At 37.2% G+C, this 27,919-nt stretch overlaps 4 protein-coding genes across 4 annotated transcripts; all 4 read left to right on the forward strand.

The window, feature by feature from the left end:
• The first annotated feature begins 2,958 nt into the window (after window positions 1-2,958).
• LOC148768123 (protein FAR-RED ELONGATED HYPOCOTYL 3-like) lies at window positions 2,959-4,731 on the forward strand. Its single transcript, XM_088822774.1, has 4 exons — window positions 2,959-3,000; window positions 3,255-3,346; window positions 3,542-4,465; window positions 4,551-4,731. The coding sequence occupies exons 1-4, from the start codon at window positions 2,959-2,961 to the stop codon at window positions 4,729-4,731; spliced, it is 1,239 nt and encodes a 412-aa protein (XP_088678900.1).
• A 9,426-nt stretch (window positions 4,732-14,157) lies between these two features.
• LOC148768124 (uncharacterized) lies at window positions 14,158-15,750 on the forward strand. Its single transcript, XM_088823550.1, has 3 exons — window positions 14,158-15,172; window positions 15,346-15,550; window positions 15,660-15,750. The coding sequence occupies exons 1-3, from the start codon at window positions 14,158-14,160 to the stop codon at window positions 15,748-15,750; spliced, it is 1,311 nt and encodes a 436-aa protein (XP_088679676.1).
• Window positions 15,751-17,415: 1,665 nt separating this feature from the next.
• On the forward strand, window positions 17,416-18,568 carry LOC105974003 (cyclin-dependent kinase A-2). Its single transcript, XM_088822775.1, has 2 exons — window positions 17,416-17,991; window positions 18,053-18,568. Exons 1-2 carry the CDS (start codon window positions 17,416-17,418, stop codon window positions 18,566-18,568), a joined length of 1,092 nt encoding a protein of 363 aa, XP_088678901.1.
• A 4,030-nt stretch (window positions 18,569-22,598) lies between these two features.
• KING1 (SNF1-related protein kinase regulatory subunit gamma 1) lies at window positions 22,599-27,420 on the forward strand. The gene is made up of 6 exons (XM_012999136.2): window positions 22,599-23,230; window positions 24,104-24,276; window positions 24,380-24,580; window positions 25,419-25,694; window positions 25,801-25,964; window positions 26,904-27,420. Exons 1-6 carry the CDS (start codon window positions 23,062-23,064, stop codon window positions 27,199-27,201), a joined length of 1,281 nt encoding a protein of 426 aa, XP_012854590.2. The 5' UTR covers window positions 22,599-23,061; the 3' UTR covers window positions 27,202-27,420.
• The last annotated feature ends 499 nt before the right edge of the window (window positions 27,421-27,919 follow it).

Genomic DNA, 27,919 nt, shown 5'->3' on the forward strand with positions numbered 1-27,919 from the left:
AAAAAAATCACAATTTGAATCTAGTTATTAGAAGTCAGCTTGAAAACGAGAAGATAGAACACATTCGAATATGACTACATTCATATTCAACAATAGTCGTATTCGAATATGACTACAGTCATATTCGAAAAATACATAAATATGACTATAGTCATATTCGAATATGACTATAGTCATGTTACTATTGCTGTTCAGATCAGAAACTGTATTTTCAGATCTAAAAATAAATAAAAATAAAATGAGAGAAGCGAAAAATACATAAATAAAATAGAAAAATAACGAAAGAGGGTGAGGGGGAGTCGACGACAACGGCGGTGGTGAAGGAAAGAAAGTGAGACGGCGACGGTGGTGGTGGACAAATCTGAAGAAAAAAAAACCACTGAGAAATCGAGAAAGATAACGAAAAAAAGAGAAAGAGCCTTACGTGGAAACGAAGGAGGCGACGGCGGTAACGAGCGGCGGCGGTGGTGGTGGTGTACAAATCTATGTGGAGACGATGGTGGTGTAAAGAGAGGGAAATCAAGGGAGAGAAGGAACTCGAGAAATTAATAAATCACTAATCGAGTAAAACTACAATAGTCATATTCGAACCAAACTATAGTCACGTTGATGCTGCTGCATCAGATCTGGAGAGAAAAAAAAAATCGAAAATAACGAAAAGGAGGGTGAGGGAGGCGACGACAACGCCGGTGAATGAAAGAGAGAGTAGGGAGGCGGCTACGGTGGTGGTGGTGGACAGATCTGAGAAAAAAAAAAAAAAAGAACTGAGAAATTGAGATAGATAACGAAAAAGGGGAATCTCCATGTAGAAATCATGCGTCCGACAAAGGGCGGCAAGCTGACTACGGCGGTGGTGTGAAAAAAGAGAAAGGAGGGCGCCGGCGGTTACACATCTGCAGAAAGAAGAAAAAAAAAAGAGAAATTGAGAGAGAGAGAGAGAGAGAGAGAGAATTGTATCACGTTAAAAACATAACCACATAAGGGCGATTTAGTCTTATCATGTCTGATCAGGGGGCCTCACTAATTAAGAATGAAACTTGGATGTAGGCAAAAATCTTTAAAAGTCAATTGGGTTTATTCAAAATATTTTCCATTTGAAGCGTATTGCATATTTCTTCTATTTATTATTATAAACTATTTACTATTTAGTTATTCACTAACTAATAAAACAATTCTACTTTTTTAGTATTAACAATAACTAGCATTGCGATGCACGGGTTATTATTTAAATTTTGAAAAAAAAATCAATTTAATACATAATAAGAAAATATAGTACACGAATATAGTAAAATTTAATAATGTAGTATTATTCATATTTTATATAACATTAGTTTTTTTTTAAATCTTACATATTAAGATTTATAATCCAAATAAATAGACTAAGATTTAACAATCGAATTTCTAGCTTTATCTCTTAAAATTTGAGATATATTGATGAAAAATAGGAGATTAGTAATTGTTGAAAATTATAGTTAAAAAATTAGTAGAGAAAAAATATTAAAAATAAATAATTACATAAATACCAATAAGGTAGAATTCTTCACGGGTTAGTTTTAATTTCGATAATTGTTAAAAATTATAGTTAAAAATTAGTAGAGAAAAAATATTAAACATAAATAATTACTGAAATATCATTAGGATTTTTAGGGTTGCCCAACGTTTGTTTCTTTTATATATAAGATAATAGTAGTAGTAGTACTACTACTACTAATAACAATAATAATAATAATAATAATAATTATTATTATTATTATTATTATTAATAATAAGTGTGTGTGTGTATATATATATATATATATATATATATATATATATATATATATATATATATATATATAAGAAATAAGCAGTTGGTGAGCCGGACTTGAGTTTGAGCCTTTGTTGAGCCGGTTCGTCGAGTTCGCGAGTCGGCTCGGCTCATTTACCACCCCTAGACTACATGCATATGGATACTTTCTCTCCCGTAGCAAAAATGGTAAATGTACGTTAAAACGTACCCTAATTTCCATTGTTGTTGCTAAGGGTCGGCATCTGCACCAACTAGATATTAATATTAATGCATTCTTGAATTGTGAATTAGTTGACGAAGTTTACCTTTAGGATATAAACCATCTCACATGTCCTCTTCCATTGTTTGCAAATTAACCAACCAAAAAATATCTTTATGGTTTAAAACAAGAGAATGTGAAATTAAGTGATGCTCTTATTAATAATTAAATTAGGTTTTGTGCAATTTAAAGCAGCAGATTATAATATTTCTTATTCACAAATAAAGTCTTATTTCTAAATTAACTTCATGCAATCATGCCCCTCATTAATCACAATTTAAAATGATCGAGTATTATACATTTATTTATTTATTTTAAATGTTTATTTATATTAATTTAATCCATTTATGTTCATATGAAACATGATTTGAGCTTACATGTGCGTAATTAAACAATTAAGTATTGTTTAGTTTAGCTCTGTCATACTGAGTTCTTTGAGTTGGAATTTGAAGCAGTTACCCTAGAAACACAATCCAGTAATCAATCCCATTATCACAATAATTCACAGCGAATCCAAATTTAATGCTGTAAATTTGATGCTTTTTGTTTGTTTAGGAATTATAACCATTACTTTTTCTTTGTTGGGAATTTGAATAGTGAATGAGCTTTTTCCTAGTTCTTAGTTCTTATGGGCTGCTGGGGCTGGGTTGGCAGATTGGACAGGGTAAAAATTTGATGGGGTTCAAATTGAATTCGAATTTAGGTATGGAGCCTATTTTAGCTATTTTGAGGATTTTGGGGGTAATAATTCAATTATCTCTCTCTCTTTTTTTAAGGGATTTGCTTTTTACCGTTTGAAAATTGCTATTTACCGTTCAAAGACTCTCTCTCTCTCTCTCTCTCTAAAAAAAATCGCTCTCAAGACGATTTCTTCACAAATCATTCTTATTGGTGTGATATACGAACATAAATGAGTTCATCGGATGAAGATCTGGATAGCGGACACAGCGAGGTAAAAATTCCGTCTTTTCGATCGAAAAAAATGGGCTAAACATTCAAAAGCCCATCTCGGGCGCCCGAGAGTGCAGTGCACGCCCATGTTGGGCGTGCAGTTGGCTGTTACACGCCCATTATGGGCGTTTGTAGGCCAACTGCACGCCCAACATGGGCGTGCACTGCACCGTCGGGCGCCCGAGTTGGGCTTTTGGGTTTTAAACCCTTTTTTTTTTTTTTTTTTTTAAATCAATTTGTTTACGTTTTTTTCAGGACGATACGTCTACAATTGAAGTTGATCATACCGATTATTTTACCACTACTCAGTTGTTTGACTCGAAGGATGAGTTAGTGGTTTGGGTGAGGTTCGTTGCAAGAGGTCTTTTTGTGAAAATAGTAAAAAGAAGTAGTCCTAAAAAAAAGATTTTTTTGACTTGTGACCTATACGGGGGAAAACGAGAATGTCCATCAACTAACCCAGACGCGCGCCCGAGAAGGACCGGTAGCAAAAAAATAGAATGTGGTTTTCAAATTGTCGGAGAGCTACGATGGGATGACAGATGGGAGGTCAGAGTAATGTACGGGAAGCATAATCATGTTCCGATATACAAGTCCGGGCATGGGATGAGTGCATTGTCTCAGGAGGAGGCGAAGATCATTAGTGATCTGTCACAAAGTCATGTGCCGCCCAAGAAGATTTTGGCTAACTTGAGACAAAATGGTTTGGGTCTCGATGCTTATTCGAAACAAATATACAATGAGAAGGCGAAATTGAAAAGACTATCTAGGGGTGACCGTACAGTGATGCAACATTTGATTGGGTTGCTTGAGGAGCATAACTATTACAAGTGGTTCCGTACTGATGAAACAACACATGCAGTTACTGATTTGATGTGGGCTCACCGTCAATCTGTCGAATTGTTAAGTAAGTTTCCGTACGTATTACTACTTGACAGTACTTACAAAACCAATCAGTACAAATTGCCTTTGTTGGAGATTGTTGGTGTTACTCCTGTCGGGAAAAAATTTACTGTTGCAGTCGCATTTTTGCGCCACGAAAATGAAGACCATTACACATGGGTGTTGCAAAAGCTGAAGAGACTTTTCCCCCCTCAGACTCTACCTAGTGCCATCGTGACGGATCGAGAGTTAGGGCTCATAAAGGCGCTAGAGAATGTATTTCCGACCGTACCTCATCTCTTATGTCTTTGGCACATTAACATGAATGTGGGGTGTCGTGCTTCAAGATGTCTCGGCAATAGTAGGCGTCGCGGCACGGCTTTTGTACTTGGTACGTGGCAAACTTTGGTAAAATCAGTGTCTGAAGAAGATTTCGCCAGGAATTACACAGCTTTGATGGACGAGTACGCGAATTATCCAGATTTGATTGAGTATCTCCAATACACTTGGCTCGTATACAAAGAGAAATTTGTAAAAGCATGGACGGATCTAATTTTCCATTTGGGTAATACATCGACAAGCAGGTATTTATTTATAAGTGGTTAAATATATATACTTAACTTACTATCATGTAGTTTATTGAAACATAGCATATTCTAAACATATTAGGGTGGAGAGCAACCATAGAGCATTGAAGAGATGGTTGGAATCGTCCACGGGTGGCTTCGACACATTTTGGGCACAATATCACTCAATGATGAAAGATCAATTTAACGAGATACTGGCCGACTTTGCAAAATCAAAGAGGATTCGGGCCCAGACGATCAACGTGCCCGTATCGGGCATATAAGGCTCGACCGTATCCATCCATCGAATAGTCCCGTGATGAACCGTCTTTCCAACTTCAGATGCCACATTCAATCCAAATGGCGTCCAATTCACCTACATTCATTTAATAATACACATATATTAATAAGCATAATTAATATAAAATGATGTATCGAATCGAGACGTCTACGATAATCTACAAGTATATCCTCGTCCTTAGGAATATGATGTATCACCTGCCACCGTTTACACCATGGCTCTCCCGTAACATGTGCGTTAACCATCGGAGGCCGGAAACACGGAAAATACTCATATATCCAACACTACAGTACGGGAAATAATAATACGGCATAATTAACAACAACAACAACAACAACAACAATAACAACAACAACAACAACAACAACAACAACAACACCAACAACAACAACACCAACAACATCAACAACACCAACAACAACAACACCAACAACATCAACAACACCAACAACAACAACACCAACAACATCAACAACACCAACAACAACAACACCAACAACATCAACAACACCAACAACACCAACACCAACAACATCAACAACACCAACAACATCAACAACAACACCAACAACATCAACAACACCAACAAACAAACAATAATAATAATAATAATAATAATAATAATAATAATAATAATAATAATAATAATAATAATAATAATAATAATAATAATAATAATAATAATAATAATAATAATAATAATAATAATAATAATAATAATGACCATAATAATACCTCTAATAGTGTCAGACATCCAGCAATCTGCGCCGCCTCAGCTCGCGTAGCCATGCCCAACTGTCGGTACAGATAGGCCAATGTAGCCGAACCCCAAGAATACTCGCGAATCAGATTGATTTCCTCTAACAGTGGGAAAAAATCTGCTCTGACCTTCGATCCACTCTTATCCACGAACAACAACTTTCCGAGCAAGTATGCAATATATGCTCGTACCCGATACGCGGAAGGAAATGTAGAATTGTCGCCATACTTCACCTCCAAATCATCTAACCGGGGTCCGCCACCATACCACCACTGCTCCATAAGTGCGGGGTCGACCCCGAAAGCTCTCGCACCAAGCTGGATCGCGTCGGCCTTATCCATCCAAACGTTAGGGCGAATTCCACTAACTCGCAAACCCATGATGAAATGCACGTCGTGGAGGGTAATTGTCATCTCACCGAATGGCATGTGAAAACTGTTGGTGTCTGGCTGCCACCTCTCAATAAAAGCCTCTATTAGTGGGTTATTGTGCTGAGGCAGCGAACAATCACGCAATCATCGTCGTCGGGGCCTGGCCAAGTACACTTCGCGTGCGACCGTAATTTAACCATATGTCGACCCTGTTAAAGATATATTCATATATAAGTATACCACAATCAAGTGTAAATATTATAAACAAAATTTATTAATATTAATAATTATTACCTTTCCCTCCCAAATGTCGTAGGCAATATGTGCTCCAAAACTCGGAATCAAGTGAGCGTATTTAGGTCCACCGGGTGTCTCACCAGTCAACATCCAAGGTCGAGAAGGAAGTTTTTTTCTGGGAGCGGTGCGGGACCTCGAGACAGGATTAGAGCCACCGAAAGTACCACCCATCGGGACAGGAGGCGGAGTCGGAGTCGGAACATCCTCGTAATCGTCATCGGATGGAAAATCTGGCACCGGAAACTGATATTTCTGCTGAAACCGTAGTTGTGGATCGTACTCGTACTCCTGCGGATGCATATATGCATCCATGTGTGCATCCATCTCCTGCTCGGCCTCTGTCTCTGTCTCCTCCTCAATCATCGTACGTGGGGGTACAAAAGCACCAGTGCGTTCCCCACGACGTTTAGAACTGGTAACATTTCTATTATGTGTCCTTCCCTCCCGTTCCGCAGTAGTCTCCTCCACCGGATCTGCAGGAGGACGAATCAGGGGTCCTTTCCCTTTTCCCAGTCCGAATTTTTTCACCCAATTAGACATCCTGTAAACATAAAATTATTATAATTTCATTGAATTAACTAAATTATATTAAATTTACTAACTTATTTTAAATTTACTAACTTAAATTTACTGGACCGGGCGCCGGTTCGCCCGGGAAACGCCCAAACCGGGCGTCCAAACTGTGATTCCACGCCCAAGTCGGGCGCCGGCTGCATGAACGGACGCCCACTTTGGGCGTCCGTTCATGCAGCCGGCGCCCGACTTGGGCGTTTGGATAAAATTTCCGAAAATTTTAAAAGCCCTACAAATCGATTTGTAGGGCTTTTAAACATGAAATTGGTTGCAAAATCGAGTTACCCATTGCATATAACACATGTAGGTGTTGAAATTACCTGAAAAAATCGAAGCCCAAGCAAGAAATTGGTTGATTTCGATATTTTTCGAAAAAAAAAAAAATTTCTGCAAAGTTTGGAATGGGGTGGTTTTGGAGAGAATTTAGAATTTTAGGGGTTTTAGAGAGATAAACTGTTTTTTACTTTGAACGGTAAATAGCAATTTTTAAACCGTAAAAAGCATTTTCTTTTTTTAAACTGTGTAAATTTAATGCTTTTTGTTTGTTTAGGTAGGTGAAAGTGCAGATAGGATTAAACTAATAAGCGTTTATTTTCCATGGATTACGTCCACTTATTATTCATAAATCATCTCTTTTTTATTTCCTTCAATGTTTTGAAATCCGGACCGGACCGGACCGGCCGCTTCGACCGGTTCAACCGCGAATCGGTGCCTTGTTCGGTCCGGTTAGACCTATAAAACCGAAAATTACAAAAACCCGGCTCAAAACTGTTTTTTTGGCTACACAGGCGCTTTTTTAATTAATTCAAAAAAAAAAAAAAAAAAAAGAAGCCAAAACGGCGTCGTTTTAATGCCCAGAAAAAAAAAAAAGAAAAGAAAAGAAAAGGAAGTTGTGTGGGCTGATTCACAATAATTGATAATTAAATTCTCACTTTTTAGTTTTACCCTAATAAGACAACAGAAGTTACAGAACATATTTTTTATTAAAATAAGTACCAGGGTCTACCAACCCCTTTTTCTTTAAAAAAACTGAGAATTTCTTCTCTTCTTCTCCAAGTGCTGCCGTTCTCCAAATCAACCATAACCCGCATCGTTGTTCTGGAATTGTCGTCGCTCTGGTAAACTTTTTTTTCAGATTATAAATTTATAAATTCGTTTATTGGAAAATAGATCTAATTACATAGAATTTATATTCTTTTCACTATTATATAATTTAACAAATAAATCTTGAAATTGGTGTTTGAAGTACACAAATAATTACTTGTTTGGGTTAAGAATAGAGAAATGAAATGAAATGAAAGGAATTGAAAACTGAATGTGTTATTGCTTAAGGGCAAAACCCTCTCTGATCTTCGATGCTTTACAATTGCCTAACTAACTCCTATTTATAGATGATTTAGGCTAACTAACAGCTTGATTTAGCAGCTAACAACCAGTCCACGTGTCACCTCGCGAGTGGTGCTCATAATTCAGCTTCTCTTCCTCTTTCCTCGTGATAAAGAAATGCGTCTCTGTAAGTGAAAACGCGTTTCTTCCTCTAATTTCTTTTCACCAAAACGACACCGTTTGTGACTTACGGTCATAACCGTTACAAACCTTCCCCCTTTAAAGACATGACCTCATGGCTGAAACGAGGGAAACCTGCGCAGGATCTCCTCGCTGTCTTCCCACGTTGCTTCTTCCTTCGGAAGATGGGCCCACTGAATCAGCATCTGCCCAACTGCCGCGTTATTTCTCTTGACCATTCTTCGAGCTAATAATTTCACCGGAGTCAACAGCAGTTCTCCGGACTCCGTCATAGGTGGCAGTTCACTCACCACCCTATCTTGATTTCCCACTTGCCTCTTCAATAATGACACATGGAAAATTGGGTGTACCTTGGCCGTTTCCGGCAACTTTAACTCGTATGCCACTTCCCCAATCCTTTTGAGTATCTCAAAGGGTCCACATAACTTTGGCATCAACTTCCAAATAGGGCTCTTCTTAAGACGCAATTGTTTATACAGTTTGAGTTTCAGAAACACCCAATCTCCCACGGCAAACTCTCTTGCACTTATGTGCTTATCTGCTTGCATTTTCATCATATCCCTGGCCTCTTGCAATATACTCTTCAAGTGCTGAATCATCTTGGTGTGATCTATCAACCACTGTTCTACTCCTGCAGTTTTGATCTCCAACCATGGTCCATATCCAACTTGAGGGGGCTGATAACCATATAAAGCTTGAAAAGGGGACATTTTAATGGCAGAATGATAGCTCGTATTGTACCACCATTCAGCTAGAGCTAACCATGTTTGCCATTGTCTAGGGAACTTACCACACATACATCTCAAGTAGCTCTCAAGGCATTGATTCACCCTCTCACTTTGGCCATCTGTTTGAGGGTGGTAAGCAGTGCTCAGTTGTTGTTGTACTCCCAGGGAGCTAAATAGCTCTTTCCAAAACACACTAGTGAATATCTTATCCCTATCAGATACCACATATTTTGGTAAGCCATGCAGTTTGTAAATCGGATCCATGAAGATCTGAGCCAGTGATGATGCATTCATGGGATGACTGAGGCTGATATAGTAACTGTACTTGGTGAATCTATCCACTATAACCCAAATTGTATCCTTCACTTTAGACTTGGGTAATTTCTCAATGAAGTCCATAGTGATATAGGCCCAAGCCTGTTCAGGTATAGGTAGAGGTTGTAGCAGCCCAGGCAATCTATTATTCTCATGTTTGTTGATCTGACACACCCCACAATTCCTCACTAATTGTTTAACTTGTGTCTTCAAGTGTGGCCATAAAAATACCCCTTGCACCCTCTTGAAAGTATTATGGACCCCAAAATGACCACCCAAAGAAGATTCATGCATAAACTGAATGATTTGCTGTCTCAAATCATTGGAAAGCCCCACATAAATTGCCTCTAAATTTCAGTAGACCATCTATAAGGTGATACTCAGAAACATCCCAAGGTCTAACAGTCAAAGTAGCTATAATCTCTTGAGCTGTGGGATCATTAGTATAGCTGAGTTGAACCTCTTCCAACCACATAGGTTGTAACACAGTAGTTGCATTAATGGTCCCTTGAAGAGCAGGTCCAACATCTCTTCTAGACAAGGCATCAGCAGCCTTGTTTTCACTGCCCCTTTTGTACTCAATCCTGTAGCTATACCCCAATAATTTGGCTAAGTAATTCTGTTGAATAGAAGTAGTAATCTTCTGCTCCAACAAATACTTGAGACTTCTTTGATCAGTTCTGATAGTGAAGGTTTGATGCAGCAAATAGTCCCTCCACTTTTGAACAGCCAACAATATGGCCAAGAACTCCTTCTCATATACTGACAAACCCATACTTCTAGGGCCAAGAGCTTTGCTCGGATAAACTAAAGGATGACCCTCTTGCATCAAAACTGCCCCAATTCCCACATCACAAGCATCAGTTTCTAGTATGAAAGGTTTAGTAAAATCAGGGAGTTGTAGTACATTAGTGCTAGCCATAGCCACTTTCAATTGATCAAAAGCTATGGTGGCAGTATCACTCCACTTGAAGTTACCCTTCTTGAGCAGCTCAGTCAGAGGCTTGGCTATAATGCCATATTGCTTGACAAATTTTCTGTAATAGCCAGTCAAACCAAGAAAACCCCTCAAGGCTTTGACATTAGAGGGAATGGGCCAATCCAAAACCCCTTGAATCTTAGCTGGATCAACTCCCACCCCCTTGGCAGAAATGATATGACCTAAATAGTCAATCTGAGGTTGGCCAAAACTGCATTTAGAGGATTTAGCATACAGTTGATGTTGCCTCAAGATAGACAGTGTGGTATGAAGATGAATGATATGGGTTTCTATACTCTTGCTGTAGACCAAAATATCATCAAAAAACACTAGTATCTCTCAAAGATGAGGTCTAAAAATCTCATTCATCAATGCTTGAAATGTAGCTGGAGCATTGGTTAAACCAAATGGCATCACCTTGAATTCATAGTGACCAGAAGCAGTGACAAAAGCTGTTTTATGTATGTCTTCCTGTTTCACCCTAATCTGGTGATATCCTGCCCTCTAATCAATTTTTGAGAAGATTTGAGCTCCTTGTAGCTCATCCAATAAGTCATCAATTATAGGTAAAGGATAACCATCCTTAACTGTAATGGAATTTAGCTTCCTATAGTTAATACATAACCTCCAAGTGCCATCTTTCTTCTTGACCAGCAAAACTGGTGATGAGAAAGGGCTCACACTGGCTTGTATAATCCCACTTTGAAGCATTTCATCAACTAATCTCTCGATCTCTTTCCTTTGAAGGTAAGGATATCTATAAGGTTGGAGTTTGAAGGGTGCCATACCTGATTTGATCACTATAGAATGTTCAGCACCTCTCTCAGGAGGAAGTGTTGTAGGCTCTTGAAATATATCTGAGAAGGCAGCCAAAGTAGATTCCAATGTAGAGGGAATTGAAGTGGTTGGGGTAATGACATCAGTGGAAGACATCATACAGATGCAGCCAATCATAACTTTTCCCTGTCTAATGAGGGCTTCTACTTTCTCTCCACTGATGGCATGAATGGCTATAGATGGACTAGGACCTTGCATAAAATTCTCTTTCCATTTTGATACTCTGTAACTCTTTGCTTGGTAAAATGGAAGGTGACTGGTTCAAGCTGCTTGAGCAAGTCCACTCCTACTACTAAGTCACATCCTCCCAACTCTAGTAGTCTGACTCTAGTTTGAAACACATAGCTTCCCACCTGCCATTGAAAATTAGAGCATTTGGTAGTGCTTTGAACCTTCCTCCCATCTGCCACTGCCACATTCATTGGATTTGCAGCTTCTACTAAACAGTGTAACCTCTTAGCTGTGTGTGGATCTAAGAATGTGTGAGTGCTGCCAGTGTCCACTAGAATAGTGATTGGTTGTTTGTTTACCATGCCTTGTAGTTTGATGGTGCTTTCACTAACTTGGCCAGCCATTGCATATACAAAAATTTTACAAGTCTCACTGTCAGTAAGGTCTTCCACATCCTCACAATCTTCCTCTTCACTGACCTCCTCTCCTAAGATCATAAACACATTCTTGCATTTATGACCATAGGTGATTTTTTCATCACAATTAAAACACAGTCCCCTCTTCTTTCTATCTTCCCAATCTGCATTGGAAAGTCTCTTAATTGGTGTAGACTTCTCTTCTACTAGAGGATTGTGCTTAGCAGTGAACTCCCCATAACTACTCTTGATGCATTTATACCCCGTAGATGGTCCTTTTTGGTATGATTTCATGCTCTTATGCAACTGGTCCAGTGCTCTCTCTTGCAGCTTTGCCATGCTAATGGCTGCTTTCAACGTCTGAGGCTTGAGCAATTTGACCATACTTCGAATTTCTTCTTTCAATCCACTGGTGAAACTAATAATAAAATATGTTTCTGAGAGTGTTCCATTCATGTGCAACATGAATGCTTTGAGTTCTTCAAACTTGTCCCTGTACGCTTCAACTGAGCTTTCCTGTTGTAGCTTGTTAAAAGTTTCCACCAAACTATCATCTTCCTCCTCTCCAAATCTCTCCATCACCAAATCAACAAATGTGTGCCAATCTACTGCCTCCCTTCCCTCTAGATAATCAGCATACCAATGATCAGCATTTCCCTCCATATACATTGAGGCATACATTACATTCTCATGCTCCGCCATTCGCGTAATGTAAAAGTATTTCTGACTTTTACGAATCCAACCCCTCGGATTTTCTCCATTGAAATGAGGAAAATCTACCTTTGGTCCTTAATGACCGCCACTGCTGCCTCCTTCTCTCGAGGATCCACTATTACCCCCATAATTACCCTCCGTTTGCTTACCTCCGGCCGCCATCGCGACGGTTGCGCCGCTAGATTTCCCGGTGAGTTTCCCCCAATTATTGGTTCATTTCCATGGCGTCCTGCTATTAACTTCCCTAACTCGTCAAATCGTTTGAATACTTCATCAAATCGAGTATCCGTCTTCTTCTGTGCTGTGCCGATCTTCTCTTCGAGGTCCGATTGTAATTTCGATCGTAAATTCTGCTGTCCGCCGAATAAGCTCGCTACGTGTTGTTCCATGGATTTCACGTGATCCTCCATTGTTACCAGTTGCTGCTCCACTGCTTCCATCCAAGCGTTGTTTGTCTTCGCCATTGGTAGGGTTTTCAGAGTGCGTCTGGTGCCAGGAATCCGCTCTGATGGCCACTTGTTAAGAACAGAGAAATGAAATGAAAGGAATTGAAAACTGAATGTGTTATTGCTTAAGGGCGAAACCCTCTCTGATCTTCGATGCTTTACAATTGCCTAACTAACTCCTATTTATAGATGATTTAGGCTAACTAACAACTTGATTTAGCAGCTAACAACCAGTCCACGTGTCACCTCGCGAGTGGTGCTCATAATTCAGCTTCTCTTCCTCTTTCCTCGTGATAAAGAAATGCGTCTCTGTAAGTGAAAACGCGTTTCTTCCTCTAATTTCTTTTCACCAAAACGACACCGTTTGTGACTAACGGTCATAACCGTTGCAGTTTGTTTCAGTTAGTTGATTCATGGATACATTAGTTAGTTGCTTTCGACTTTATAATTTGTAGTTTTATATGTATTTAATATTTAGGCATGCACATACAATCAAATATAATGAAAAGTAAAGACAATTTATGCTTATTTTTTTAATTTTCTCATATTTTATTAGAAAAGTATGGCTGAAAACAATGCAACGTCTTCGGGACACAAGCTTCATCAGCTCCATCGATTAGACAAAAGAAAGACGTAGCATGGAAATATGTTACTGGGGGTACAAATGTGAAAGGGAAGAAGATATGGATTTGTGGATTTTGTAAAAAAATATTTGCATGTGGAGGTATTAATAGGATGAAGCAACACCTTTCTGGGGTTAAAGGAACTGTGACTGCATGCCAAAAAGTTAGTTTAGAGGTTCAGCTTGAAATCAAAGATTTGTTGGATGCTCATGCGCAAAAAAGTAAGGCCAAGAAAACGATGGCTAAAGATTTAGATGCTTACGAAGAAGATGAAATTCTGGAAATTCCTTCTCAAACACAGGTTTCGAATGGAAAAAGGAAAGCTTCATATGCTATTGACTCATTTTGTAAAAAAGGTGTAAGTCTTTCTTCCCAACCTAGTATTAAAGCATGCATGCAAAGTAAAGACAAATGGAAAGATACTGACTTGGCCATTGCATTGTGGTTTTATGATGCTTGTATTCCATTTAATGCTTGCACTTCACCTTACTTTCAAGCTGCGATCAATAAAATAGCTAGTATGGGTCATGGATATACACATCCTTCTTATCATGTTTTGCGTGTCAATTTATTGAATGATGCTGAGACACATGTTACGTTGATGATTGACGACTCTATTAGAGATACTTGGGCTGACACTGGTTGTACCATAATGGGGGATGGTTGGACTGACATTAGGCAAAGGTCTTTGATTAATTTTTTGGTTTATTGTCCAAAGGGGATTTTATTTATCAAATTTGTTGATGCTTTTGATATTTGCACAAATGCTGATACATTGTGTAATTTGTTTGCTGATATTGTGGAGTGGGTTGGTCCTCGTGATGTTGTTCATATGGTAACGGATAATGGGGCCAATTATAAAGCTGCGGGTTCTAGACTCATGGAGAAATATCCATTCATTTTTTGGTCACCTTGTGCAGCTCATTGTGTTAATTTGATATTTAAAGATGTTGGAGATATGCCCACAGTTCAATCTTTAGCCATTCTTGCATCAAAAGTTACTGTTTTTGTGTATAATCATAAGTTCGCCTTGAACTGGTTAAGAAATCGAAAGGGGTGGCGAGAAATTATCCGTCCTGGTGCAACTCGATTTGCAACTACCTTTATTGCATTACAAAGTTTGTATGCGCATAAGGATGATTTGCAAGCATTGGTTGTTAGTCCTGACTATAAGCAATATTTAAAGATGCAAAAAGGTAGAGAAGTAAAACAAATTGTGTTGGATGAGAATTTTTGGAATAACTGCTTGGTGATTGTGAGGGTTATGACGCCATTGATACGACTTGTGCGTCTTTGTGATACTGATGAAAAACCATCTATGGGTTATATTTATGAGGGCATGTTTAGAGCACGAAAGGGGATTATGAATATATTTAAAAACAAGATAAAGTTGTACAAGCCCTATGTTGATATTATTGACAGTAGATGGGATCGTATGCTGCGTAAAGATCTTCATGCAACAGCGTATTATCTGAATCCTGCTTTTCAGTATGACAAATCTGCTTTTTGTACTGAGCCTGAGATTATGGGTGGAGTTTTGAATGTGATAGATAAAATGGAGGACGTCAATAACATAGCGATTTTGGATGAGTTAAGAATTTTCCGTGATCGCGAGAGATGTTTTGCTCATCCGACGGCATTAACTTGTAGTAAAATCACCCAACCAGGTAAAGATCGATTCATATTACTGTTATTTAATATTTATTTTATTTCTGTTGTTACCTGTTTTACAATTTTATATATTATATATTTGAAGTATATATAAATTATAAAATGCATTTTTTACTAATTAGTAATTATTAATTAATGATTATGTCTTTCATAATTTTTTTTAAAATAGATGAATGGTGGAGATTGTTCGGTTTCGACGCGCCAGACTTTCAAAAATTGGCTATAAGAATTCTTAGTCAAACTGCTTCTTCTTCTGGATGTGAGCGCAATTGGAACGTATTTGAACGCATCCATACCAAGAAAAGAAATAGATTGGAGCATAACAGACTGAACGATCTTGTTTACGTTCATTATAATTTGCGATTGAAAAATAGGTGAGTTACTTTAAGTCTTTAAAGTTAATTTTGTAGTTTTTAACAAATAATCATCTTATATTAATTCTTTTTGTTCATGTTAATGTTACAATTATTTATAATTATTTAGGTTGGCTGTCTCCAAGAGATCATACGACCCAGTTGATTACGAGTCAATTGAAAAAATGGAATTTTGGATTGTGGAAAATGAGGAAGAATGAGAACTTGACTATGATGAACTTGAAAATATGGTGCAAGAAGAATATCCAAAGGATGGCGTTGGAGAGTCAAGCACACAAGGTTTGTTTTTTAATTTATATGCACTTTATTTCATGAAATTTAAATAGTTTAAAATTATTTTCAATCGATTAATTTTTTTTATTTTTTATTTTATTGTCAAGAGCATGAGTTCGATGTGATGGCATCCCATGGAGGAGATGAAGATGAAATTGGAGATGAGTACGAGGAAGAGTGATATATGAAGATGATAGTGTCTTTCATATGCATTTACTATTTGCTTTAAATATTTGATTTTGAAGTGAGACTTATTTTAAATGTTTGCTTTGGATGCAAGACCTTTTAATTTTTTTTATTTTTGAGTTTTGATTTAAATTAAATGTTAACTTTTGAGTTTTGACTTATAAGATGACTCTGATTTATGTTCCCTGTTATTTTATGGTGTGATTTATAATTTTATGATTAACTCATATGAATATTTGATATTGGTGATAAACAGGCTATTTTTACGTATTTATATAAATTAAATATAAATAATTAAAAATAAATTATTCAAAAACCCGGTTGGACCCCGGTTGAACCGGTCCAACCGTGACCCGATAGCTTGGCCGGGTCAATGTCCGGTCCGGTTTTCAGAACATTGATTTACTTTGCTCATTTGACAGTGTGAAAAGTAAGAATGTTTCTTCACTGTGCAGAGATAATTTGTTGCTGATTTGCATGCTTTCTTTTTGTGATTTATGTGCCTTGATGTCTCAGTTCAAGTGTCTGGGCTGCTGATATTCTCGAGGCATGTGTACAACTTTTTCCTTATTTTCAAATTTTTGAGGTTTAACCCTAAAAATTTCGAGCTTTTGAAATCTTTATTTTGTTCCAATACCCTGTTAATAATTACCTCATCCAAAAGCATAAAATTTAACTGATTCTTGTTTTCTTGATTTGTTAGTATACATTGTGATTGCAATTTGCAAGGCCTCACTCCAATCTCATCACTTCCCTTATTCAACTTCTAACCAGCCATATCTAAACAAGGCATTTTAATTTGTTTCTCAAACGAAATATTACACCTTAAATTACTTTCATTTTTTTAAATAATAGTAATAATAATAATAATAATAATAATAATAATAATAATAATAATAATAATAATAATAATAATAATAATAATAATAATAATAATAATAATAATAATAATAATAATAATTATTATTATTATTATTATTATTATTATTATTATTATTATTATTATTATTATTATTATTATTATTATTATTATTATTATTATTATTATTATTATTATTATTATTATTATTATTATTATTATTATTATTATTATTATTATTATTATTATTATTATTATTATTATTATTATTATTATTATTATTATTTTAATTTAGTAAGATTTGATTTGATTAGAATTTAGACAAACCTAAAGATTGGAACACAATAGTTAAGTATTTGATTTAATTACAAAGGGAGTAGAGAGTAGAAGTACAACAAACGTTGAGTTCTGTAAGGAAAGGTTAATGACGTTCAAAAACTTCCCTAACATGAATCAATCTTCTTTCTATATAAACCCTAATCAATCGCCTCATACCTTGCAAACCACGTAACACCAGATTTCATTTTCAGAGAGAGAGAAAGTTTCCATGGCCGCCGAAGTGGTGGCCGCCCCGCCGAATTGTTGCAGGAAGAAGAATTTCTATGCTTCTATCTATGGGTCCAGAAAACGAGCTGCTTTCAAATCCAAACCGCCTCAAAATATTATTGTCAAGAAACCCAAACTTGACTGCGCTTTTATTCAAAGTGACGACGACGACGACGAAGACGATGTATCCTCCAAGATTATCGGAAGAAAAACAAATAAAGAATATTCCTCCGGTATGCTTATTAATATTTCTGGTTATCAAAGTATTGATATAATCGGATCTGGAACTTACGGCGTTGTACACAAAGCTCGCCACTTGAAAACCGGAGAAATCGTCGCCATCAAACAACAGTTCAACGGAACTTCTATATCTTCCTTCCGAGAAACCGACGTACTCGAGTCCCTTCTTCCTCACCCTTCCATCGTCCGATTAAAGGAAGTTCTCGTCGGTAATGATTTTGACGACGAAGAAGAAGAAGACCCCGTTTATATAGTCATGGAGTATTTCGAACGTGATTTGAATAAGTACATCAAATCCAAGAAGAAAGACGAGCCCTTTATTATTGATCCGAGCGAGGTCAAGTGTTTGATGACGCAATTATTGGAGGGGGTGGGTCGAGTTTCTGCATTCGAATCAGTTGATGCATAGGGATTTGAAGCCGGGGAATATTCTCGTGAACAAGGACGAAAAAGGGATATTAAATTTGAAGATATGCGATTTTGGGATGTGCCGTTCGTTTGGAAGCAGGTCGGGATTGTATACACCGAGTGTAGGCACTAGTTGGTACAAATCTCCAGAAATTTTACTCGGAGCGAAAAAATATTCGAGTGCTGTGGATATGTGGTCGGTTGGTTGTATAATGGCGGAGTTGTTTACGGGACAAGTGCTTTTCAGAGGGGAATCTGAGTTGGATCAGATTAAGTGTGTGTATAGGGTTTTGGGGACTCCGAACGAGGATATCTGGCCCGGATTTACGAGTTTGCCGGGGAGTGTAGCTAATTTTGGTCAACTGCCTTGTACTTTGACACGAGACGAGTTTCCGATGCTTACACGAATTGGATTTGATCTGCTAAGCAAGCTTTTGAGTTACGATCCGGAGAATAGGATAACGGCTGAAGTTGCTCTTCGTCATGCTTGGTTCGAGGAGGATTAATTAACTAATTAAATTAGTTTGATCATGAATGTGGATTAGTTAATGTAATTATGAATATTGAATTATGGTTTTCATGAGGAATTTTGTTTGTGGTTCTGTTTCTACTGTAGAATTAAATACATTATGCTGTTTCAATATAAGATTATATGTCTAATGTTGCTTGTTTCTTCTTTCTTCTGACAAGGTTTTAGCATGACAAGAAAAAAAATCATAAGCTAATTTCCTTGCCAGTAAGAATAATTAGTGATATTTGTCATGCTGGAATTGTGAAACACACTAGAATCTGAGATTTTATTTCTTAGTATCTGCCCAGAAAAAATAAAAAATTAAATTCAAGGTTTTGTGACTGCTTAAGCATATTGGGTGAAATATAATAGTTGTGATCTTTTATTTACTCAGTAACACATATATACATATATATGTAGCACGGACACGGGAATGTGGATATGGGGAACTCTGTTTTCCAAAAAGTTGGATACGGGAATGTTGGGGAAACGCGTAAATAATAAAAATATAGGGGTGCATTCATAATTTCTAAAAAATATTATAATGTTTAATATCATTCCACATATTTGCATTGGGAGCATATAAATTTATTGTAGTATAAAATTAACATCTACAAAAAATATTAAAACTCCACTAGAAGTGAAAAGGAGGTATAATATTTCAGATTTTTTTAAGTGTATGTAATTCGAAGTATTTATTTAAAATGAAATTTGGATTTATTTTGCGGGGAAACGCGTTTTTAATTTTTTATTATTATCGGCAACATCCCGAAAACTTTTAAATATTTATGGAATTGGCCCCAAAACGTTTCCCACAGGTATCATGGAGTTTCGGTTTCCAAAATGTTTCCGATACATGAAAACGTGTGTGGGTTGAAGTTTCAGTGCATCATAGATACACATTGATATATGCAAAGTAAGTATAATGTTACGCACATATATTATAGGGTAAATTACGGTCCTAAAGTAAGTTTAAATTATTTATAAAAAAATTAAAAAAAAATTAAAAAAAAAAAAAAAAAAAAAACCATGTATTTGAGGAATTACAATTCCCCTCATCTATATATAGGGATGGATCGGATCGGATCGGATCGGATCGGAATAAGCCTTTTCGGAAAATTTCCAAAAAAAATCGGAAGTACAAAATCAATTCCAATTCCAATTCCAAATTTTTCGGAATCTAAAAACTCATTCCAATTCCAAAAGACCGGAAAATTCGGAATTTCGGAAAAAATCGGAAATCAAATAAGCTTTAAAATTTCAAAACTTAGCCGAGATTTTCTAAAATGTTCATAATATTTCAAAAATAAGAACATCCACGTCGATAAAAGTAAAACTAATAACTACTAAATTCAGTTAAAAAAAATAAAAATAAAAATAAACACAACATAATATCCAATAAAACTTCTAACAACAATTCATTATGTCAAAATTCTAAAACAAAACTTACATTTGTATTTTTCGGAAAAATAAGTATTATAATATATATTATTTATAGGTGTATTTTTCGGAAAAAAATCGGATTATTTCGGAATTAATTCCGAAATTAAAGTGGATCGGAAATTCCAAATTTATTTTATATAATTCCAATTCCAATCCGAAAAAATCGGAAATATTCGGAAATCGGAATTTCGGAAGTCGGAATGAAAAAAATTGTTCCAAAAATGGAACTTTTCGGATTGGAACCTGCGGAAATTGGAAATTCCGTTCCAACTTGCACCCCTATCTATATATTACCTTGCACATCCATTTTAACGAAGGGGTTTCCGTAAAAAAAATATCTAAATAAGAGAGTAATGATATGCATAATTGGGTCAACCCAGTGGGCCTATAAATTATTTACATACTGGGCCACAAACCCAATATCGAAGATCATTATCACCGAGGCCCAATCACCTTTAAGTAAGGTTTGGGCCCGACAATCTCAACTAAGCTATAAATAAAGGTTTGAACTCATTCCTTAAGGTACGTCCGATTAACTGAGCAATACTAAAATATGTATTATCTGGACTATTTATACTATCAGCACGTCTGACTTGAGCGTCGGAGGGGTTTCCGCCGGATCAACCCCCGGCTTAGTTTACGTGTTCTGTGATCACAGGTATCTCAAGGTCATCAAGCTCGTGAGCCAGTGATCCACTATGCTCTTCCAGCTCATCATAATTCAACTCTCTAAGGTGATCTAACTTTAGCATCATCATTTTGGCGCCGTCTGTGGGAAGGCAAACAAGATCACGTAGCGCGCAAGATGGCCTTGAGACTTCTGCTCGGGGGAGTGTGACACAGCTAACAGCTCTGGCTTGCCACTTCCTCCTCCCCATGCTCGGGATCCACCACAAGATCCTCCTCGTGATGTCCCACTAGATCATCAACAGGATCCACTTCTTCTCGCCCCTCGATCGGTTCAGACAACCGAGGAGGCCCTTCAACGCTAGTAAGGGTTATCGACTCCCTGGGGGTATACAGTGCCCCCAAAACATTTCGCTCGCCAAGGGTTATCGACTCCCTGGGGGCTTACATCTGGCCCCAAAATATTTCGCTCGCCAAGGGTTATCGACTCCCTGGGGGTATACAGTGCCCCCAAAACATTTCGCTCGCCAAGGGTTATCGACTCCCTGGGGCTTACATCTGCCCCCAAAATATTTCGTTCGCCAAGGGTTATCGACTCCCTGGGGGCTTACATCTGCCCCCAAAATATTTCGTTCGCCAAGGGTTATCGACTCCCTGGGGGTTTACAGTGCCCCCAAAACATTTCGTTCGCCATGGGTCATCGACTCTTTGGTGGCCTACTTCCGCCCCCCTCGAACGGTTCAGATAACCGAAGAGGACCTTCAGCGTATGATCGCCGAACCTTCAACAAGATCAACTTCTACTTGCTCCTCTAACGGTTCAGATGACCGATAAGGACCTTCAGCGTACGACCGCGAAAGTTTCAACTCGTGTTGCCACTTAAGCAATGACACAACCGTGCGCATCCACCTCAGACCATAGATCTCGAGCGCCTCATTCTAAAGTAAGGGGTTATCCCATCCCAAGGTGGGTATCACCCTTACCTTTTAACCCCAAGTGGGTGCACATCCCATCTCAAGAGACGAGTATAATCTCCCTACTCAAAAAATAGAAAATCTCCATCCCAAGGTGGGCATCACCCTTACCTTTCAACCCCAAGTGGGTGCACATCACATCTCAAGAGACGAGTATAATCTCCCTATTCAAAAAATAGAAAATCCCCATCTCAAGGTGGTCATCACCCTTACCTTTCAACCCCAAGTGGGTGCAAATCCCATCTCAAGAGACGAATATAATCTCCCTACTCAAGAAATAGAACATCCCCAAAGAGGTGAACATCAACCACCTAGAAAAAAAAAATGAAGAAAAAAGAAACAAGAAAAAGAAGAAGAAGAAAAAAGAAGAAGAAAAAAGAAGAAGATGAAGAAAAAAGAAACAAGAAAAAGAAGAAGAAAATAGAAGAAGATGAGAATAAAAAAAGAAGAAGAAGAAAAAATAGAAGAAGATGAGAAAAAGAAGAAAAAAGAAGAAGATAAAAAAAAAAAAAAAAAAAAAAAAAAAAAAAAAAAACAAAGAAGCCAAGCCAAGGCAAGCCAACATCCAAGCCGAGCGCGCAAGCCACACAACCTTCTCCTCGAGGCGCGCGCGCGTCAGAGAAAAAAAATAAAAAAAAATGCAAAAGTGCTGACAAAGCATGCGCGCGTGTAGCACACGCGCCAGACGCGCGCCGCTTAGTTTCCGCCGGATCAACCCCCGCTTAGTTTACTTGTTCTGTGATCACAGGTATCTCAAGGTCATCAACCTCGTGAGCCAGTGATCCACTATGCTCTTCCAGCTCATCATAATTCAACTCTCTAAGGTGATCTAACTTTAGCATCATCAGAGAGGTTTTGTCGTAAATTACCCATGTATAATATAATGTATAGAATAAACAAAACATAACCCCTTATTTATATAGTATTTAGTTATTCGATCAATCATATTTTGGCCTAACACCCCAACTCATATTTAAAAATATCTAGAGAAGCTGAGTCATGAATATGATATGAACCAAATTATAAAATAATTAAGAAATAATCTAAAGCCATCAGAAAAATAATAAAATATGTTTGTTAATTGCAAGTGGCGCTGATGGAAAATCGGATAACTGATCAGAGCTTCAAAGTAGAAGCTCCAACGGATAAGAACCAAACACAGACCCGAAAATTCATCGTCTCCATCTCTGACACGTGTCACCAGATCAACGCCTTTCCACGACCAGGATCTGTCGTCAACCGCCTGCCCACAGAAACTAACACGCACCCGCGTAGCACCGGAACAAAAAAGGCATTATTTTATTATTTCCACTAGTACTGTAAAGAGCATATGATTGGGGTTTGTTTCTTTCTTTCGGTGTTCCGTCAACTTTCAACTCTCCCCCGCCCAGCTGATAGTTGTTTTATTTGAAGAGATTGTTTTAGAGAGAGAAAGTGGAGAGAGATGGTTATGGAGGAAAGTGAAACGCCGAGAAGCCCGGAAGCGAAACTGGGTATGCAAGTTGAAGATCTGTGGGATGTACAAGAGCCACAACTCAGCCCTACTGATAAGCTCAACGCTTGTTTTGAAAGCATCCCTGTTTCTGCTTTTCCCCATGCTCCCTTATCACAAGGTTTTTTAATTTTTTGTTGAATTTGATCTATGATTTTTCAGATAATTGATTTGAATAATTACATTAAATTTGGTTGTCTCGTGTTTAATTCTGTTACTCACACTTTATGATGCTAACTGAATCTGACACAAATGATTAATATTTGTATGAAGTAATTCTGACGTAATTGATTATGGGTTTGTATTTGTGTATCTAGTGTTGTTATTTTCTTTCTATGTGTGTGTGTATTTGGTGAGTTGATTATGTGATCAAGAAAATTAATTTTGGATCATCTACTTAAAAGGGGTGGATTTGTTTTGGGGGGAATTTGGGGATTAAATTGACTCAGATTTGAAGGAAATTAATTATAATTAGGGGAAATTACGGCCACGCCCAAATTACGAAACAACCCCTCCTGATTGGATAATTACAACCACCCCTTAACTATGTATTGTCTTACTAAAGAAACCCTCCTTCAGTAGGTAAATCTGACACGTGGACGTGTAAGACAGCACTTAGTTGAGGATTGGTTGTAAGTACCCAAACACGAGGGGTTTTTTCGTAATTTGAGCAAACTTCAGTGGTTGCCGTATTTTGTCCTTGTATTTAATATGGGACGATTGCTTGTTCGCAATTATATGAACACACTACTTGGTTTATGTTTGTCTCTCTAGTATTAAAGATAGTTAGTACCTCCAAATCAATTTTAATATACTGGAGGCCTCGTTTGGTTGGGGAGATTATCCAATAACTTCTGGGTCGACCCGGAAATATTAATAATACAATTGTGTTTCAAAATAACCTTTATTTTTTCTTAATCCTATTTTGGCAACCAAACGAGGCTGTATGAGGACATGTTTTTCTGTTGGAACTTACTTTCGTTATATTGGGCAGTTATTGAAATAAGTTCGGACACGAGTCTAGCGGAAGCTGTCAAATTACTTGCACGTCACAAAGTACTCAGTGCTCCCGTCGTAGATGTGAAAGCGCCCGAAGATGCCAGCTGGATCGACAGATACATAGGCGTCGTTGAATTTGCTGGCATTGTTGTGTGGATCTTACATCAGGTTTTCTTGAAATTTCGAATTATTCATGCATACATATATCTTGGATTAGATTAAATTGTTGGGAATTATGTTGAAGATGTAATTTTGATAAGTGTTGTGTCAGTCGGAAAAGCTGGAAGGTAGTTCAGCGTTTGATTCGGCCATGAATGGGTCGGGGGATGATATCGGACCGGCAGTTGCAGCGGCAGCCGCTAGCGGGATGTCTTCACCGAGGTTTAAAAGCATGCACCCGGATTCTCCTACTGCTACTTGTGGAAAGTTTTTCGAGACTCTTACTTCCTCTGACTTCTACAAAAACACTAAGGTTTTCTTTTTTATCCTATTTCGACTCATTATCATAAAGTCTAGGGGTGGAAATTGGAACAAATTTTTGAATTCTGCCGATTCCGATTCTAAAGTTCATTTTGAATTCCCAAGGTTCTGGTTTTCGATTTTTTTCAATATTTTTTACGGAATTCAAATTCGTGTTAGATGCAGATTTCTGATTCGATTTTAATTTCCAAAAAAATATACTTATAATATCATCATTATTATATCTTTTATACTATAGGTGACCAAAAATTCGGAGATTGCAAATTCCGCCGATTCAGATTGGAAATGTTTTTCGATTTTTTTTCATTCCAATTTCTGATTTTTTTTGGAATCGAACCGAAATTAGTTTTTCACTTCCAAAAAAATTTGGAATGTTTCCCCGAAAGTGCTAATTCCGATTTTGGAACAGCATTTTTCATTCCGAATTCCGAATTTTTTTATTTCCGTTTTCCTACCTTTTGAGGAACGGAATTATTGGAATACATATTAGACTCAAATTTCCTATTCGATTTTAATTTTCGAAAATACAGTTATAATATCAATATTATTATGTAATTTATATTGCTGGTAACCGAAAAATTGAAAATTCCCGAATCCCGCTGATTCCGATTGGAAAATTTCCGATTTCGGAACAAGTTTTTTTTATTCCAATTTCCGTTTTTTCTATTTTTTTTGGAACAAAATTGGAATTGATTTTTCACTTCCGAAAAAAAATGGATTCTTTTTGGAAAGTGCAAACTCTGATCTGATCCGTTCGATTTCCACCGCTGCACCAAACCCTTCTTTCCTAAACTAAGTGTGTGTGTTTTAATAAATGAATAAACAAACAGGTTGGTGATATATCAGGATCTTTCCGGTGGGCCCCGTTTCTCGCGTTGCAAAAGGCCAACTCGTTCTTAACAATGCTCCTACTCCTGTCCAAGTACAGAATGAAGAGTGTTCCTGTCGTTGATTTAGGTGAAGCAAAAGTCGACAACATCATCACTCAAAGCGCCGTTATACACATGCTCGAAGAATGTGCCGGCCTTCATTGGTTCGAAAGCTGGGGTTCGAAAAAGCTGTTCGAATTAGGTCTTCCCTTAATGAAATCCAGCCACATAGTCAAGGTAATTAATTAACCGGCAATAAAAAATACATATTATTATTTAGTGATTTGTGAATTGAATTTTGTTGTGTATATATTTATGTGATGTTATAATTTGGCGTGCGCAGGTGTACGAGGACGAGCCTGTACTGCAGGCGTTTAAACTGATGAGGCAGAACGGAGTTGGAGGTGTACCGGTGGTTGCAAGTGGCGGAAGTAAGGCGGTTGGTAATATTAGCATTAGAGATATTCAATTCCTTCTCATGGCACCGGAAATCTACAATGAATACAGGTTTTTGTATCGATTATATTTCTCCACTAACCTTTTTTTATTTTAAAAAATGTTTCGATTTACTTTCTTCGTAATAGTAGTTGAAATATATAAGGGTTGCAGCTTAATTTAGTCAACACTTGACAGTGAACTGACAACGATTTGTTAGGTAGATTATTCGGACTAGGGGTGAAATTTACAAATTGATTTCCAATCTCCGCCGGTTTCGATTCGAAAAGTTCCGATCTTAGAACAACTTTTTTTGTTCCAGTTTCCATTTTTTCCAAAAGAAAAAATGTTGGAATTGGAATTATATAAAATAATTGGACTTTCTGATTTCCGGTCCAATTTTAATTTCCGAAGTAATTCCAAAATTTTATATCTTTTTTTCCGAAAATACGCTTATGCTTTTATGAACAATGTTTATTTATTTTAGTTAGTGCAAATTAATAAACATTTAATTATATTTTTACTTTTTGAGCCATGTTGAGGAGTTAAAAGTCTATCATATTTTTTTCTCTTTGCTATTTTATTCACAAAAGGCCTTAGTTTCTTTTCCTATGCCCGTTTCTTCAACTCATTCGCAAAAAGTCCGAAACTTTTTAGAACTTGGGTGGTTTCCAAAATTCCAAAAGTTCAGAAACTATTGGAATCAAAATGGATTTCTAGATTCCGAAATCTTCGGAATTGGAAATTGAAGTAGTTTGTACTTCTGAAAAAGAAAATCGAAATTTTCCGATCCGTCCGACTTTCGCCCCTAGTTATGCCCGACTTGTAGATGCCACACCGCCATAGGTTTTACGGCTTACATGTGGATGTATGTGTGCAAAAACGTATAGTAATTAAAGAAGTGCATGTGTAGGGTTGATTGTATATACTAATCGATAATCTTAAGTCCTAATCATCTCAAATAATTCGTTAGATATTCCACTCAACTTGTCACTATTTTTAATAATACAGATCTATCACTGCGAAGAACTTTGTGACGACAGTGAGAAGGTATCTAGAAGAGCATCAAAACGAGTCGCCGTTTCTGAGCGGTATGGTCACATGCAAGAAAGACGACACACTAAAAGAAGTTATAACGAAACTCGATTCTATGAAGATCCACCGTATTTATGTGGTGGACGAAGATGGAAGTTTGGAAGGAGTTATTACGCTGAGGGACATAATATCGAAGCTCGTGCACGAGCCTCGGGGGTATTTTGGGGATTTCTTCGATGGGGTCTTGCCCCTGCCTGCCAACAGCCGGGTCTAATAAGACCTCACTTTGCTATATATCTAACTTTGTGTTTTTTCGAAAATAAAATACGTGTTTCGAAACGAAAGTGTTTTGATGTGAGACTTTTTTTCTTGTAAGTATAGGTTGATTTTTGTCTTGTCTAATAATGGTGTCTTAAAAGTTTGTTGAGGACCATGTTATTTTGTTTGGAAGATTCTTAATTTGTTATCTACATTGTCAGCTTTTTCTTGCAAAGAATCGATCAGCGTTTACCAATTCGTGGAAATCGAATCCATATATATTCGGGAAAAAGAAAAAAAAAAGTAGATCCACATTGTAAATTATCTTGCCCATTAGATGATTGAATCATCGAGTTTGCTTGATTTTGTTTGATCGAATATATTAGATCGTTGTTTCGATCATGCCCTTTTCTTACGTTTGTTTTATAACAGAAATCGTGTTTTTTTCTTCTGGCAGAGAATTTGAACTTTGTTTTCATCAAGATGGTTAACTAAGTTGCTTATTTGAATTTGATTACCCCTATGTCGATTTAAAACTAATGTGGGCGTCTCGTAAAATGGTTAGAAGACTTATTCGATACTTGATACAAGACTAATCTCCAAAAAGCTCGTTTGAACTCGATTAATGAACATTGAACACATGTTTCCGTTTGATGTCAATTTGTGTTCAGCTCGTAAAAAGCAACTCAATTGCTTATCAAAATCCATTGAAATCTTGAACAAACTTAAACGAT

The sequence above is a fragment of the Erythranthe guttata genome, chromosome 9 (genome assembly GCF_056151865.1).
Source record: "Erythranthe guttata isolate IM_541 chromosome 9, IM_541, whole genome shotgun sequence".
NCBI classification, from domain to species: domain Eukaryota; kingdom Viridiplantae; phylum Streptophyta; class Magnoliopsida; order Lamiales; family Phrymaceae; genus Erythranthe; species Erythranthe guttata.